A 16,016-nucleotide genomic window follows, 5' to 3' on the forward strand; every position below is an offset into this window, starting at 1 on the left:
GTTTACATGCGGGAACGTAGCTAGTTACAACCACCAAGAATCATATCAAACACGTTCCAACACCTCTCCTCTGAAGCCTTAAATTGTTGGCACTTGACAAGATGCTTTTAAATGTGCTTAGGCAGTGCAAGTACGGGCCCTGCTGGGCCCGCTAAAGGCGCGTGGCAACAATTTGGCCAAGGGGAGGAACCCGCAGGTCAGGCCCTTGTTTTAACAATATTTGTATGGGCTACCTTTATCTAGATCTCGTTAATCACTATAAAAGGACACGACGGTTTTTGTATAATAGAATTAACTTCACACTGGGTGAAATCGTTTTGGGCGGGAAATTGTTATAGTGATGATTGTTATAACAAGGGTTTACAGTAGTTACAAATTATGAAAGACGAGTTCCCACGCACGCCCACTCAGTCTAGGCTTGTTCAAATCCCGCGGCCGTCAAGGATTTCGGGACTATACGGATCATGGGCAGTGCACTTGAGAGATAGGGTATACCGTGGCATAGTTCTAATTCGGACACCTCCCTAAGAGTTCCCTATATTGAGTACATAAAGTGTTGCTCGCAGGTTTTGGGGGGTTTCCCTACGGGGCTGGTATACACTTCCAGTTCGGCGGTAAGACGTCCGGGGTTGGGGTATACTAGGGTAGATACGGCTCTTTCGCCTTTATGTATAAAAATGATACAGCAAGTGAAGTATGGTTCCTATGGGTATACTGGGTATGTCAAAGGACGGGTTGCGTCAATCAGCGAAAGGCCGGTAGCCACGCACTATAATATGAGAACTACTCAGTCTAGGCTTGTCTGGTCTAGAACTTGCCAACTTACTGCCAAAAGAGACGAAAAGATTGTACGAAGATCCAGACGGAAACCGATGCAAGGTATGCCACGGGCTTCACTGCAGGAATTCAAAGAGGAATTCTGAAGTGCATTCGTCTATCCACGAAATCTGGTATATGTACATTTCCGGCAGATCCACAGCACACCTAAGAGCAAAGGGAACAATGAGCGAGGAAGACGATAGGGAATCTTCCAGATGCGAAGGTAAGAAAAACTTTTGAACCAAAGAATATGAGGATATGCAAAGACCACGAGGCCCGGGAATAGAAATACACATGGAAGAAAGAGAAGATAAAATACACACACATACGCCGTGTTCACAATGATTCATTTCACAAAAAAAGTTTCCTGGTGATGTTTCTTCTTCTCAGTTGAGCTTGTCGCCGATGAATGGAACCTCAAATACGACAGCACCATTGCGGCCCTCGACTGAGGGCCCTTCGTGAAAATTGTTGGTGAAACACTTCCAGCGGCCCAGACGGTGTTCCTTGCCCACGGCTGCCACAATGCACAGGCCGCGAGCTTCCGACTCGGAGGACTTCGTCGTCGTGGGCTTGGGCTCTGTCTGGACCTGACCGGGTTTAGCGGTTTCGACTCGGCGTTCGAACACGGCAAGGCCATTGATGACACCTTTGACGAGCGGTTCTTCTTCGTCGGGGGCGCCGGTCGTCAGCTGAGCGGGCGCACCTTTCACATCCATGCGGTCCGAGGCGCTGGGTGTGTCGAATTCGAGCGTTTGTCGAAGTTGCTCGGAAGGCGTATCGGGAGCTAGGGACATCTTCGACACGCCTCCAACGGGGCCCAAGGGGACGATCGTCCTCTTATCGCTTGAAATCTTCCATGCGCGAATGAATCCATCCCAGCTACCACTAAGCACAATATCCGTGCCGGGCACTGTAGCCAGAGCCGTAATCCAGCGAGGCATGCGGCGGAGATGGCGGGAGTTGTGGGCAGCCGTGACTTGATCGACTTCGGCGGAGAGCTCGTCTAGAGGAGGTAAGGGATCGAGGCCGTGGGCGAGTGGAATTGTGAAGAGGGGCTTTTTCTTGTGAACAGACCAAAGCGAGAGGGAGCCCGAGTCCGAGCCGGTGACAAAGTGGTTCGGAGGCAGAGGTGCCACACAGTCGATGTTGCTTTCCTGGTAAGAGGCATTCTTAGACCCGCCGCGGAAAATCAGCTGCTGCTCCTCAATGACCTTCCATAATCTCGCTGTCCGATCGCGTGCCCCGACACTGATACATTGATCGATGGTCATGGCGGCAACGCCAGTGACATGATCCTGATGACCGAAAAGCGTCTCAACGTAGGCATGACCAGCAGTGCTTAGAGACCAGGTTTTGATGGTTCGGTCATTTGAGCCGGTGAAAAGCTGTTCTCCGGAACTCATGGTGGAGATGTGGCGGGCAAAGGCAAGACTGCTGATAGAGTCGCGGTGTTGTGTGAAGGTTTTCAAGGGAGTCAGGGTCTCCGCGTCCCAGACGATCAACTTGTTGTCTTCACCACCGGTAGCCACGAACTTTCCGGACGGTGATACGGCAACAGACAAGATGCTTTTGGTGTGACCATGCTCCTCGCCAGTCTCAGCAACCTTGCGCAAGCCCCGCACGTATTTCACTTGCTTGGGCTTCTTTCTCTGTGGACGTGGGCGACGCTTGGAGTCTCCGGTTGTTGAGGGCAGCGCAGTTGCGGAAGTAGGTGCGGCAAGCTCCCACTTAATCAAGGTCCGATCCTTCGACACGGTGTAGACGTAGGGCGCGTTGACTGCGATCGAAGTAGTCGATTGTGTATCTGCTCTGAAAAATGTATGCGAAGCTTTCGAAAATGCGAGGTCTGATGCAATCTGGCGGTAGATACGTCCTTTGAACTCGTCCTGGCCCGGGTGTCAGCTCCATTGAGCGCCTGGAAGACAAGGATAGCGATACGTACCACATCCTCCTTCAATCTCTCCGCAATCAGATCGCGATCGATCTCAGCCGCATCAAAACCGATGTCATCCACTTCATCTCGGACATTCTCCAGGTAACGCTCCGCAAGCTTTAATCTCCGATCGGCGGCGGTCTCGCCTTCGTCGGATTCCGATGCACTGTCGTCTGACACACCAGAAGCAACGCCGAGGTTATCCTCATCTATATCACTCCCCGAGATCGATTCCTCATCCTGATCCCTGCGTTTGCCGCCACTTCTTCCGGGTGCTTCTCCCTTCGCATCAACGCCTCTTTTCTTCGACGCCGGGGCAGCGGCGCGATCTTCCCTCTTTCTTTTCCGCTGGGAAGCGGGGACTGTGAAAAAAGAGGACATTGCCCAGGGTAACTGGCTTGATTTTGACTGAAAAAAGAGTGGCGTAAATATAGAAAGAGCACACGTGAACTGACAGTTAACACCCCGGCCCAACGCAGATACTCGCTTGCTCACTTTTTTTCTGCCGGTGGTCTGTGCAGGCGGAGACCGCATCAACGTAACGCCTAAATGCTGACTTAGCAGGGCAGCTCCGGCCTCAGGCAGCCAGGCCCTCGTAGCCGCAGCTCCAGGCAGTCAAAGCTCCGCGCGGCCAGCGATGAGGTCCTAATCATCATCTTCCTCTCCCCACATCTATACATCACTGTCCCTTCCCTTCCCTTTCATTTTCCTCTTCTGTCATACCCTAGAATAAATACCGCAGATATGTACGTTCTATCGTGCCTAAATTGAGAGAATCTTGCCGACTAATCTGCTTACAGGGAGGTACTACTCGGCATCACTGGCAAGGACTTCGTCATTCTGGCGGCCTCCAAAGCTATCATGCGCGGTCCTACCATCATCAAAGCCGAAGACGATAAGACAAGACAGTTGAACAAGCACAATTTGATGGCCTTCTCCGGAGAGGCAGGAGACACTGGTGGGTTCCTCGCGGCTTGACTACCAAGCCACTCTCAAGGTCAGCTCTTCCAGCTAACCGTACGAATCGCTAGTCCAATTCGCCGAATACATTCAAGCCAACATTCAGTTATACACGATGCGCAATGACACCGAACTAGGCCCGAATGCGGTTGCCAATTTCGTCCGAGGCGAGCTCGCGCGGAGCTTGAGATCCCGGAATCCTTACACAGTCAACCTTCTGCTGGGCGGAATGGATCCAATCACCGAGAAGCCCCATTTGTACTGGATTGACTACCTGGCCTCCGTAGCCTCGGTACCTTACGCAGCTCACGGATATGCCCAGTAAGTTTGGACGTGATGGAAAGAATCTGTGAACCTTTGCCACGGCCTGTGCTAAGATGTTTCAGATACTACTGCTTGTCCACCCTTGATAAACACCACCATCCCGACATCTCCCTCGATGAAGGTCTGAAGCTATTGGAAATGTGCACGGACGAGCTGAAGCGCCGACTACCGATCGACTACAAGGGGGTATGTGACAAGCTATATTCCGCAAGCGGACCGCAATATTATTTGGGGTTTACTGACGGCTTCTAGGTCCTTGTCAAGGTGATAACCAAGGATGGCGTGCGGGAGGTAGAAGTTGATAATAACAGGGTTGTCAAGAGTGCCTAATGTGTTGTATCATACCAATGATTGTCTTATGTTTTCGGTTTAGGGACTTGTTTTCTAAGAGGATCGGTCGGCATGGCAGGATAATTCCCATGAGTTTGACCAGGGAGAACTAGTCTTGCTCATGAATTAGCTGAGGTAGAGACTCATAGCAACGACTTTCCGAATAGTAAAATGCACCGTATAGCACTTATCTGAATTGTTGATGATGCCGAATTACTCCAGACCGAGCGGTGATGCTGTACTCGTTCGCCGTATGACGCTGTTTGACGTGTTTGCATCGGCCGGTTCCTACGCGCCCTCACAGGTTCAATCCCGCAACGCCGCATGTTTCCTGTCGAACTTCCGTCGTATACTCAGTCATGATGTCGAAAAGACAAGCGGAGCTGTCGCTAGAAGAGGAGGAAATCTCTCTGGGCTCACCTGCCTCGAAGAAGGCGCGTGTGGAGGATGGCGACCTGCCCGAAGATGATCCGCGCCGTGATGCTCTGCCGCTTCGCCGAGCCAACGGCCAGGACATACTCGCAGCTGCCGAGCAAGAAGGCGAGGAACTCGAGGAGGCGGCGCAAGTCCTGGAAGTCGACTCTTCTGATGCAGATACCGATGATGACAAGCCCGCCATCGCAGCCCCGAAACGTCAGAGTGCGCCCCTGGAGGGTTACAGCGATCTCTACCTCGATACCATCAATCGCGAAATCCTCGACTTCGACTTCGAGAAGCAATGCTCCGTAAGCTTGTCGAACATCAACGTATACGCCTGCCTTGTCTGCGGCAAATATTTCCAGGGCAGGGGTCCAAAGTCGCATGCCTATTTCCATGCGCTCGAGGTCGGACACCATGTCTTCATTAACATGGGAACCAAGAAGGTGTACGTTCTCCCAGAGGGCTACGAAGTCAAGAACAAGAGCTTGGACGACATCAAATACGTTGTCGACCCGCACTACAACAAGGGGGAGGTGGCCAAACTAGATAAAGAGGTCCATGATGCGTTCGACCTTGCAGGTAATCGCTACAGGCCTGGTAAGAAGCGCCCCCTGCGCCCCCAGCTTTCAACATTAGAAGGAAACCAACTGACACACTGTCCCAGGATTTGTCGGCATGAACAACATCAAAGCCAACGACTATCTCAACGTCGTGGTCCAGCTCCTTGCGCATGTCTTCCCCATCCGAAACTATTTCCTACTGCACGACTTCTCTCAACCAGGCACACCCCAACTCGCCGTGCGGTTCAGCACACTGGTGCGCAAACTGTGGAACCACAAGGCCTTCCGGTCCCATGTGTCCCCGCACGAGCTCCTGCAGGAGATCGCGCTGCGCTCCTCGAAGCGCTTCACGCTTACCCAGCAATCCGACCCGGTGGAGTTCCTGTCCTGGTTCCTCAACAACCTCCACCTGTCCCTCGGCGGCTCCAAGAAGCCCACCAAGACGCCCACGAGTGTCGTCCACGCGGCCTTCCAGGGCCATCTCCGCATTGAGAGTCAAGCCATCACCGCCCACTCCGACACCCAGAACGCGCGCCTGGTCTTCACCGAATCCGGCACGATCAACAGCCAAACCACCCCCTTCCTCATCCTCACCCTCGACCTGCCCCCAACGCCCCTCTTTCAATCCTCCAACCGGGAATCCATCATCCCCCAGGTGCCCCTGACCACCCTCCTGAACAAGTACAACGGCATCACCGCCTCGGAGAAGCTGGCCCATCGCGTCCGCCACCGCCTCCTCCACCCGTTACCCCCCTACCTCTTCTTCCACATCAAACGCTTCAGCAAGAACCGGTTCGTGTCCGAGCGGAACCCCACCATCGTCACCTTCCCCTCGCCGCGCTCGCTGGACATGTCGCCGTACGTCGAACCCAACCCCGCGATCTGGCCGCACAGCGAACCAATCCTTTACGATCTCGTCGCCAATATCATCCTCGACCCGACCGTGGCCGCACCGGGAGCCCACGAAGAAGCCGCCGCGGACAAGGGTGTCAACGCAGCGGGAGGTGGCAGTGGTGGTGGTGGTGGTGGGTCGTCGTCATCGAGCGGCGCAGGCGCGGCCAGCGAGAAGGTCTCCTGGCTGGTACAACTCCACGACAAGGCCATGGCCGCGGAGAATGGCCGCGTTCAAAAGGAACATGCCGGCGAGCAGCGGGGGCCCGAGTGGCTGGAGATTCAGGATCTGTTCGTCAAAAAGGCGGAAAGTGAGACCCTGTTCACTAAGGAGGGATATCTGATGGTGTGGGAGCGTCGTAAGGTTCCAACGAAAGCGAACGGCAAGGGGAAAGCTGCAGCCAAATAAACTGCAGGAAAAGGTTCTCTTGAAGTTGGTTAGCTGTGCGTGGTCTTGGATGTCAGCACTCTGGGTTGGCACACATGCTGATCAACTTATTGTATAATTAAGTTCTCATGATCATTATGAAAGAAATCACTCAAAACCTATTGCCCGTACCGGTTGGTGTCTTGTATTTGTCAGAGAGATCTTTTTTCGATCTTCGTGACGCCTCAATGGGGACATCTGTTTATACCGGAATATTATAACAAATTGCATTAACTTCCGACAGCTAGCGTATGCGCCTGTGTAGATACGCACATACATAAAATTATAGATCAAGAGGCACACCCTCCTTGAAGCATGAGAGCAATTTGGCCATGAAAATCGGGTAAATAAATTATACTACACATGCTCATAATGATCCCCAACCGCAATACTTTCTCCCAACTCTGATGGCAGCACCGGAGATGATGCCCCACACACTAGCATTCACGGCCGTTTGCACTCCCATCATCAACGCAACTTTGCCAAAGTACATAAGCGTACTGGATCGCGAACCACCACTAGCCCAGAATCCCATGCTGTGAACATCTGACCGGAGAGCAGTGGGAGCATCTGTAACTGATAGATAAGAGGATGCAAGTGAGCGGAGATAAAAAGATTCAAGAGGAATGAACATCAAAGTCGTGATTATGGAGGCTAGATGAGAGGCTAGGGAATCAATGGGATGGGACGACAGAATTGTGACTCGATGGGCGATAGGATGAGGGTCGGCAATTGAAGTGTGTGGTGCTCGGCCATCAGAAGCATGTGGAGGAGCCTCAGAGCTGACATTATTCGCAGACGTCTGAGGGACTTCAGATGGTCGCTGGGACATAGCGGTCTGATCCGGTGTCCTTGTGCTATCTGGCAATGCATTCTGAAGGTTCGTTGTGGGAATTCCGACAGGGTGTGTATTTGCCCCCGGACTTTGTACTTGAGCGTTCTCCGCGGATACTGGTGCTGCCTCTACAGATCCTGGAGATATGCCTTGGGTCATGTTAGAAAGTCCATCGCTGTCTAGAGCATCTGTGTTGACAATGGTGGTTAGATTCATGCCCTGATTCGCTAGCAGATCGTCAAGCAGATTTGAGATCGCCTGGTTATTGACAAGCCCTCCGTTTGACTGTGGCTGGCCAGGGTCGTTGCTAGCCCTTGATTCTTCTGTACCAGCGTTGTGCTCATGACGGTTCCCTAACACTTCTAGCTGCATCGTGATGACATCGGAGTTCTGATGTATCAGCGACGCACGGACGAGGGGCGAAGCTGGAGAAGAGGTAACAGACGATGAGGGACGGGAAAGAAGCGTACTCGACCGCGACATTCTCGGCGCCTCAGCAGCATGATCGCCGCGCGGCAAAGACCGATGATTCTGATCTTCCTCTAGGGGTAAGGCCATCGCCCGTCTCAATGGCGCCATGTCCGCATAATCACCGCTGCTCATTTCTGTTGGAGACAGAGACATTCTGTTTTCTTCATTCGAAAGCACCTGAGTCTCGCTGAAGACGGCATCTGAACTTAGGGTGCCACCAGGAACGGAAGATCGAGGAGCGGCAGACCGTGGCGCTTGTTCAGTGTCCAATTCTTGTCTGCTCTGCGAAGTGATTTGTGTTTGGCGCTCGTCGTGTGACAGCTGCGCGCCTGATGATCCTGCTTCCATCTGTGCTCTTCGACGAAGCGCTTCTGGCGCATGTTCTGGGCTTGACCCTATCAGTGGTGTCTTGAAGCCAAACCAAGACAGGATCCACGTCCGGAAGAAGTTGGCTTCGTAGGCCAAGTCTTCCATGAATGTGAGGTTGCTGCGACGATTCTCTTCATCGGCTCGACGACCAAGAGATGGCATCATCCAGTCAACAAGGTCATTATCATAGGCCACTTTGACCGAAAGATCGTCTGCATAGACGGGCTTCGGCAACCTTCGTCGAATCAGGCGATAGAGCCTGATCTCGACGACTGGGCGTAGGTACACATATATGTAAACAAGAAGCGAGGGTGTTCTTAGGGCATTTGTCAAAAACCCGGTCATAGAACGAAGCGAAAGGTCATTTGGTAGCATGGGAAGTTGCATCGAAGCATGTTCACCGAAAGGCAGCAGAGCCCTTAACCCTACTAGAGAGTAAGGATGAACGAGGTGAAGTGACTGTAACAAGGAGTACATGTAAGTTTGAATAGCCAGGACAAGTAGGCTTCCTCGAGTTCTGCATGCACTTTTAGCTAGTGAAAATGGCCAGACCGCACAAGGTACTCACGCCGACTGTAATATGTTCAGAGTAGCTCGTACAAGCCTTGACAGCACGTTATCGTTTGGGAAGAGATCTTGGCAGGTCGCAATCAAGCGATCCAGCGGATGATGTCGAAGAAAGGATAAGCATGTTGAGACTGCCCAGGCTGGAATACCCGCGAAATAGAACCCCATTATTCCGTGCCTCGTACGCTCTAGATGTATCATACTGAGCAAGGGAACATGCGTGTAACTTTTGAAAGTCTGGGCAAGTGGTCAGGTCGACGTTGTCCATATTTTCGTCTAGGCGCAGGTTCAGAGAAAGTTACCAGTATCCGACCCATTAGGGAGGAAGTCCACCAGGAGCCAAGAAAGACTGAGATCTGGTCTAGGGTAGCCATGACCAAGCCATAGTCATTCTCAGCCGCGATCATGTCAATCTTCTGTTGTTCAGTAGGGCCGCCCATGTTGCCCTCTTCACTGACAACGATTCCCATCGTGGATAGGACGTCATTCTTGGCTCTTCTTAGCTCTCTGCCAAAAGACTTGGACTCTGGATTAATGGGATGGCCCCTCTCATCATAATGCTGGACATAGTTATCCGCATGCAGAGCCGATACTCTCCTGTGAGAAGCAGGTTCATGGTTTGCTGCGGAGCCTGCGGAACGATCAGGAGCCTCGTAGGGTGACCGCCCCTGATGAAGTGTTAATAGTATGTTCAGGTAGGGATCTGGGGAAGAGTGAGGTATGAGAGCGCCAAGCAAGAGATTCAGAGGGTAAATAGGTGTGTAGACAGGCAGTTGAAGGGCAGAAAGAGGTTAAGTTTGAGATCACATATGATGCCACCACCGTGATTGCTCTGCATCAAGAACATGATTATAGCGATGAGAGTATTTCTCACGATGAATAATGAACCATCACAGAGGCTGCTCATGTGGGGTTACAGCTCTGTGTACTGTATATGGAAACGGAACAAGAAGGTGGAGCATACCAAAGCCAGCCGATTCAGGTACGCTCGGCGCCCCATCGCGTGAGCACCTTATGAGTGTTAGCCCTGAAAGATCTGCGAAGCCATTCTCTACAGACAGAATAAAGTCAAGTGCCGTATGGTTTGCCCAAGATGATGGACGGTTTGGGTGGTCTTGAATGATGTATGGTCGATGGGCGGAAGATGACTATCATTCCCAGAAAGGAAAGCGGCAGACACGTGGGCGGCAAGAGGCGGCTCCAGCGCTTATCATTTGGGCTAGCGGGGATCGGGGCCCACAGGCAAGGAAGACAAACAAGGCAAACATCTCGAAAAAAGATCAGAAGTTTCCGGTGCGACGGCGAGTTGAGCGGCGTGCAGCAACCGCAGAACATCTTGTTGACGTGGATCCTGTTGGATCTAGCATGGCGCGATAGATTTCTCGGCTTACAATCGCTGAATATTTTCACATACCATGTCTAAAGCCGTGGTGAAGACGACCTTCGAGGCGTCTCGCACACTTCGTCCTATCTACACCGGAGGAAGCACTGCGCTCGATGCCAGTGGTCGTTTCCTGGTGACATGCATCAGTGAAGATGCCCTCGTCATTGACCTGGAGACTGGAGACCAGGTCGCTAGTCTGGAAGGCGTAAGTAATCTCTCTACATCACCGCTGTGCTTGCAAACCGCTTATGTGGACATATTTAGGATGGCGAAATTATCACAAGCTTAGCTAGTATGCAACCCTCTGGCCCCGAGTGATTTATTGTTCGGTTCTTCCTAACTGTGCTTAGTCTCCCCGTCGGCCTCGCATGTCGTTATGTGCTCGCGGTCCATGTCCATGCGAATCTACTCTCTGTCACCTCTCGACGAGTCCACACGTACGATCGATGCGAAATTAGCCAGAAGTCTCAAGCCCCACACAGCACCTGTCGTGACCACTGCAATCGATCCTACTGGTACTTTACTGGCGACTGGCGCCGCGGATGGCTCGATTAAGGTCTGGGATATTCGGGGCGGTTACATCACACATACCTTCCATGGCCATGGAGGTGTCATCTCAGCCCTGTGCTTCTTCCAAGCGCCGGACTTTCCGAACAAATCGTCCTCGAGTAAGAGGAAGAACAAGAATCAATCGCACGACTCAGATGAAGACGAGACCGCAGAGGATTCAACGGGAGTTTTTCGGCTTGCCTCCGGAGATGAGGAGGGTAAGGTTTGCGTGTGGGATTTGAACAAGAGGAAGCCTATCGCGTCGCTCGAGTCTCATGTTTCGGTTGTGCGCAGCCTCTCATATTCACCATCGGAGAATGCCTTGCTTTCGGCTAGCCGTGATAAGACTGTGATTGTGTGGGACATGCGGACATTCAAGACGCGGAGGATCATTCCGGTCCTCGAAAGTGTGGAGGCTTCCTGCTTTGTCGCTGATAGTGGTTTGTGTCTGGTCGCCGGTGAAAATGGTCGCTTGCGTGTGTGGGACTGCAATCGTGGAGGCGAGGTCACTGCGGAACAAGAACCTGCCTCTGAATATGAGGCTATTGTGGCGATTCAATATTCTCCTGGCATGTCATCTGCATTGACAGTTCATGCCGACCAGACCATCCGGTTCTATTCTCTGGAGCCTTTATCCAACTACAAGTCAGGGACCATAATCGATCCCTTGCCGATCATCCGGCGCATCTCGGGCAACGACGACGATATTATCGATCTCGCATATGTCGGCCCTGACCGTTCAATGCTGGCACTCGCTACGAACACCGAAAGCATCCGCATTGTATCAGTTGGACCATCCGAAGACAGGCCATCCGCCAATAAAGAAGGATACTTTGGTGCTGATATCACACACCTCGAGGGCCATGACGACATTATCATCTGCCTTGATGTAGACTGGTCTGGTCACTGGCTGGTCACTGGTGCAAAGGATAACACCGCACGTCTCTGGCGCCTCGACCCCCAATCTTCATCTTATACGTGCTTTGCAGTCTTCACCGGTCATGCCGAGTCATTGGGAGCTATTAGTTTCCCCCGAGTCTCACCCCCCGCCAACACCCCTGCCTACAATGATCCTCTGAACCATCCTCCTGCTTTCTTGCTTACGGGTTCTCAAGATAGGACCATCAAGCGTTGGGATATCGGAAAATTGCCTCCGCTGAGCTCTTCCAAGCCCCATCATCCCAAGGCTGTCTTCACCCGGAAAGCACACGAAAAAGATATCAATGCTTTGGACGTCAACCCCTCAGCGACGCTGTTCGCATCTGCCTCCCAAGATCGTACTGTCAAGATCTGGTCGACCGAGGATGGCACAACGGTGGGTATCCTGCGCGGACACAAGCGAGGTGTCTGGTCGGCGCGTTTTGCCCCTCGCGGCACCCCTATCCTCAACTCCGACAGCGGCACTAGCACCAACAGAGGCTTGATCGCTACAGGCTCGGGTGACAAAACCATCAAGATCTGGAGTCTGGCAGACTACAGTTGTCTCCTCACCTTCGAAGGCCACACGAACAGTGTGCTTAAGGTAATCTGGCTTCCGCCGTCGGAGCTGTCCCACCAGGAAGAGAACGAGGACGAGGAAGAAGAATCTGCGCTGGCACCCAACGCGGCCGCCGCACAACTGCGACCTTTGGTGGCCTCGGCTGCGGCCGATGGTTTGGTCAAGATCTGGTCCCCTTACTCAGGCGAGCTGGAGACTACTCTAGACAACCACGAGGATCGCGTGTGGGCGCTCGCCAGCCCGACTCCCTCCGGCTCCCGCGAAGATGTTGCGTCCCCTACCACACTCAAAACCTCTTCCCCCTATGGCCTTGTCTCCGGCTCCGCCGACTCCACAGTGACATTTTGGACTGATACCACTTCTGCCACTTACACGGCCGCGGTGAACGCCAACTCGGCTCGTATCGAACAGGATCAGCAGCTACAGAACTACATCCGGGCCGGTGCTTATCGCGAAGCCATCACACTTGCGCTTCAGCTGAACCACCCCGGTCGTCTCCTCTCCCTCTTCACTTCCGCCATCGACGCCGCCGATGACCCGAACTCGAACGAGGCCAAGGGCATCGAGAATGAGAACAGTCTTACTGGCAACGCCTCGATTGACGAGGTCCTCCAAACCCTCGACCCCGACAACCTCCGCACCCTTCTTCTCCGCGTCCGTGATTGGAACACGAATGCACGCACATCCAGAGTGGCGCAACGCATTCTGTTCGCCCTTTTCCGGTCCTACCCCGCCTCAACATTCGTTGAGCTTGCATCCGGCAAGGCAAAGCGACGCAGCGACAGCCGCGCTAGTGCAGGATTGAAGGAAATCCTCCAGGCTCTGGCTGCCTACACGGACCGCCACTACCGGCGGATTGAGGAACTTACCGACGAGAGCTATCTCGTGGAGTGGGTGCTAGCAGAGATGGATGGCGGCGTAGGATTGGGTGGATTGGGCGCCGCGAGTACGTACGACTTCTTCGCCGGCTCTTTGGAGGAGGAGAAATCAAACGAGTCCGAGAAGGATGTTGCCATGCTGGAGTCGTGAATACGCAGGATCACGGAATCCCCGGTCATGAATGAGAAACATGTATAGATAGACAAAAGATAATCTGCTTTGGAATTCTTTGTGATACACTGGCGCTATGAGCGGAGTCCTTGCTGTCTTGCTCAATGATTCTTTCTTGGGAGGGAAAATCGGCGATGTAAAAAGTTATGTTCGTTTAGGTGATAATGCGACATCTTCAAAGAAAGAGAGGCTATCCATGACTATACACGTAAGATCGGCCCTAAAACACCTTTTACCGGTCGTCATACCTTTCGTCTCCGATGCGAGTCGCGGTCACTGTCGCGGTCTCGATCGCGATCGCGATGTCTGCTTGAAGTATTCGACGAGGAGTATCTCGAACTGTAGCGGTCGTCGTCGCGAGATCGGTGGCTCCTGTCGCGGTCTCTGTCGCGGTCCCTGTTCCTATCGCTGTCTCTGTCTCTATCGCGGTCCCTGTTCCTGTCGCTGTCCCGGTCCCGGCGAGAGTCACGATCTCTGTCTCTGTCTCTCTCTCGGTAATAGCGATCATCACGGCTATCACTGCCATCATCCTCATATCTGCGTCTTCTCGAATGCTGATCACTCGACGACCGACTCCGATCCCTCCTTGACGATCCGTTCTTGCGCTTGTCCTCATCGTGATCCCTCCGCCGGGAGTCGCGATCACTCTCCCTCGGACGGTCACGGTCATCCCGATCGCGCCTGCTGCTCCTTTCCAGGTTGCGATCGCGCCGTGCCTTCCACTCATCATCATCGGTCTGTTTCTTCGCCTCCTTCTTCATGGTCGACAGTTCCTCCTCGGTGATAAAATCGCCCGTCTTCGTATTCCGCATCATAACAGGCATGTAGACACCCTCGGTATTCGTCCCTCCTTCCTGCCCGGCCTTCCTCGACCCTTTGCGCATGGCCGCCTTTCCCCACGCGCCCAGCTCCGCCTCTGCGCCTTTGCCCCCGGAAACATCCTTGGCTCCAATCCCTAGAAACCCCGGCCTTCGCTCCGGAACCCGCGCTTTATTGCCCTGAGGCGCAGAAGCACCCCCATATTTCCCCTTGCCGACAGCCTGCCCTTCCTTCCAGCCCATTCCCCGCAACAGCGCCGCGCCGAACTCCTCCACGGGGATCGCATTATACTGGTCCAGCGTCGCCGACTCCGGCCGCGAGGCAATATCCGCGCGGAACGAACTCGTCTCGCCGAATTCTCCACCACCACCATCGGGGGCAGCAGCGGTCTCGATCACCAGATCCGACCGACCCCCTTCCGCAGTCTCGCCTTTGCTCTCCCGGATAAGCGCCTGTAACGCGATCTCATCTTGCGTCATGGGCGCCCTAGTTTTCTCCTCATCCGCCGCTTTTTGAGGCCCAACATCCTCCATATTCATATCCCTGTCCCCATCTTGATCCTGTTCCTTCGCCGCCGCCGCAAAACTCAGCCCATAGGCCATACTCGGCCCCTCCGTCTCGACCGTCGCCCCAGCAACCTGCCCGCGCCTCTGCGCCTCCTGGATAGCCTGGACCTCCTTCGGCAGCAGGTTCTTCGTCCCCCGCTGCTGCTGTAGCGCTCCTCGACGACTGATCCCCGGCCGGTCCCGCCAATTATTGTTGCTCGTGACGGGGATCACCAGCGGCTGGTTCGCGGCGGCGTCGGCGGCGGAGATGGCGGTGCCCGTGACCGTGTCGAAGCCTGTGACTTCTTCATGGGCGGGAGCAGCAGCGCGGCTGGCTTCTTCGTCCGAGTCGTCGTCATTGTGCAGTGGCCGAGGTGTTGGGCGACCGCCGCGCGCGGCGAGAGGAAGGGAGCGCGTACTTGCCGTAGCAGAATCGGTGGGCTTGGTGGATTTGAGGTTGAAGGTGGTGGGTTTCTTGGGGGGATTGCCGCTGTTGTCGCCATTGAGACCTCCTTTGTTGCCCACGGAGATGGAGAAGGGCTTTGTTGTGCTACCGCTTTGCGGAGGATCTGAGGAGGACATGATGCTTGCCCTTTATACTCCCTGTTTTGAGAAGTGGGGGGTAAAGAGTTCAAAGAAGCTGTGAGTGTTTTGAGTAGCACTGTGTTCGTGGTATCTGGGATGGATGCAAGAGCTACCATTCACTCCATTTGAGGTAGAAATTCAATTGGCGCTGTATCAGACCGAGACCTAGCTGTGGTCCCTCTAAAATCTGAATTAGGATTGTCTGAAGAGTTAGTTTCAATATGTGTGTCGGGCAAGATTTAGTGTTGCGAAAGCTCACTTGCGTAATATGCAGGGCAGAGGCGGTGGCAAAATCGGAGGCTCGGGGCTAGACACGCGCTTACATGGTTCTACATCGTCAATCCGTAGGGACCCTTTCGTGAGTGAACCAGACCAGATCTTACAGCAATCCCCAGAAGGGAAAGATTTACACATGTTACATCAACAAGCTGAGCAGTAATCGTACAATCGTGGTTCATTATTTCTTTTTGAGCCCATCCATTCCAACTGGCCTTCCAAGTTATACCCTCGGCGCCCCCTTTTGTATCCGTCCTATCAATACATGTAGTACAAAAGCGCAGAGAAATATAGATGATGCAGTAAGGCCCCCGGAACGAAGTTAAGAGACATCCTTCCAACAAAAAAAAATGGAGCTCAGGCCGTAAATTAACGGCGAAAATTGTGAAAGAAAGGGAAGG

The 16,016-nt window shown here is 53.4% G+C and overlaps 6 protein-coding genes across 6 annotated transcripts; 3 read left to right on the forward strand and 3 right to left on the reverse strand.

Moving 5' to 3' along the window:
* Nucleotides 1-745: 745 nt before the first annotated feature.
* BO82DRAFT_395580 (ribosomal RNA-processing protein RRP9) lies at nt 746-3,217 on the reverse strand. The gene is made up of 3 exons (XM_025638795.1): nt 2,765-3,217; nt 827-2,708; nt 746-769 (listed from the first exon to the last, which is right to left on the reverse strand). Exons 1-2 carry the CDS (start codon nt 3,134-3,136, stop codon nt 1,206-1,208), a joined length of 1,875 nt encoding a protein of 624 aa, XP_025487429.1. The 5' UTR covers nt 3,137-3,217; the 3' UTR covers nt 746-769; nt 827-1,205.
* A 170-nt stretch (nt 3,218-3,387) lies between these two features.
* On the forward strand, nt 3,388-4,600 carry pre1 (proteasome core particle subunit beta 4). The gene is made up of 5 exons (XM_025636304.1): nt 3,388-3,501; nt 3,556-3,713; nt 3,787-4,036; nt 4,102-4,225; nt 4,292-4,600. Coding segments are annotated over exons 1-5 (612 nt in total). The 5' UTR covers nt 3,388-3,499; the 3' UTR covers nt 4,370-4,600.
* A 121-nt stretch (nt 4,601-4,721) lies between these two features.
* On the forward strand, nt 4,722-6,806 carry BO82DRAFT_345490 (ubiquitin carboxyl-terminal hydrolase family protein). The gene is made up of 2 exons (XM_025633705.1): nt 4,722-5,386; nt 5,454-6,806. Exons 1-2 carry the CDS (start codon nt 4,729-4,731, stop codon nt 6,647-6,649), a joined length of 1,854 nt encoding a protein of 617 aa, XP_025487431.1. The 5' UTR covers nt 4,722-4,728; the 3' UTR covers nt 6,650-6,806.
* A 164-nt stretch (nt 6,807-6,970) lies between these two features.
* Nucleotides 6,971-10,012, reverse strand: BO82DRAFT_345495 (uncharacterized protein). Its single transcript, XM_025633706.1, has 4 exons — nt 9,874-10,012; nt 9,212-9,577; nt 8,911-9,146; nt 6,971-8,859 (listed from the first exon to the last, which is right to left on the reverse strand). The coding sequence occupies exons 1-4, from the start codon at nt 9,907-9,909 to the stop codon at nt 7,035-7,037; spliced, it is 2,463 nt and encodes an 820-aa protein (XP_025487432.1). The 5' UTR covers nt 9,910-10,012; the 3' UTR covers nt 6,971-7,034.
* A 214-nt stretch (nt 10,013-10,226) lies between these two features.
* BO82DRAFT_395583 (U3 snoRNA-associated protein UTP13) lies at nt 10,227-13,567 on the forward strand. Its single transcript, XM_025638796.1, has 3 exons — nt 10,227-10,498; nt 10,558-10,585; nt 10,644-13,567. The coding sequence occupies exons 1-3, from the start codon at nt 10,325-10,327 to the stop codon at nt 13,367-13,369; spliced, it is 2,928 nt and encodes a 975-aa protein (XP_025487433.1). The 5' UTR covers nt 10,227-10,324; the 3' UTR covers nt 13,370-13,567.
* spp2 (spliceosome ATPase-activating subunit SPP2) lies at nt 13,400-15,549 on the reverse strand. The gene has a single exon (XM_025636305.1). It carries the CDS (start codon nt 15,334-15,336, stop codon nt 13,633-13,635), a length of 1,704 nt encoding a protein of 567 aa, XP_025487434.1. The 5' UTR covers nt 15,337-15,549; the 3' UTR covers nt 13,400-13,632.
* Nucleotides 15,550-16,016: the final 467 nt, after the last annotated feature.

The sequence above is a fragment of the Aspergillus uvarum genome (assembly GCF_003184745.1).
Source record: "Aspergillus uvarum CBS 121591 unplaced genomic scaffold BO82scaffold_71, whole genome shotgun sequence".
Classification (NCBI taxonomy): Eukaryota; Fungi; Ascomycota; class Eurotiomycetes; order Eurotiales; family Aspergillaceae; genus Aspergillus; species Aspergillus uvarum.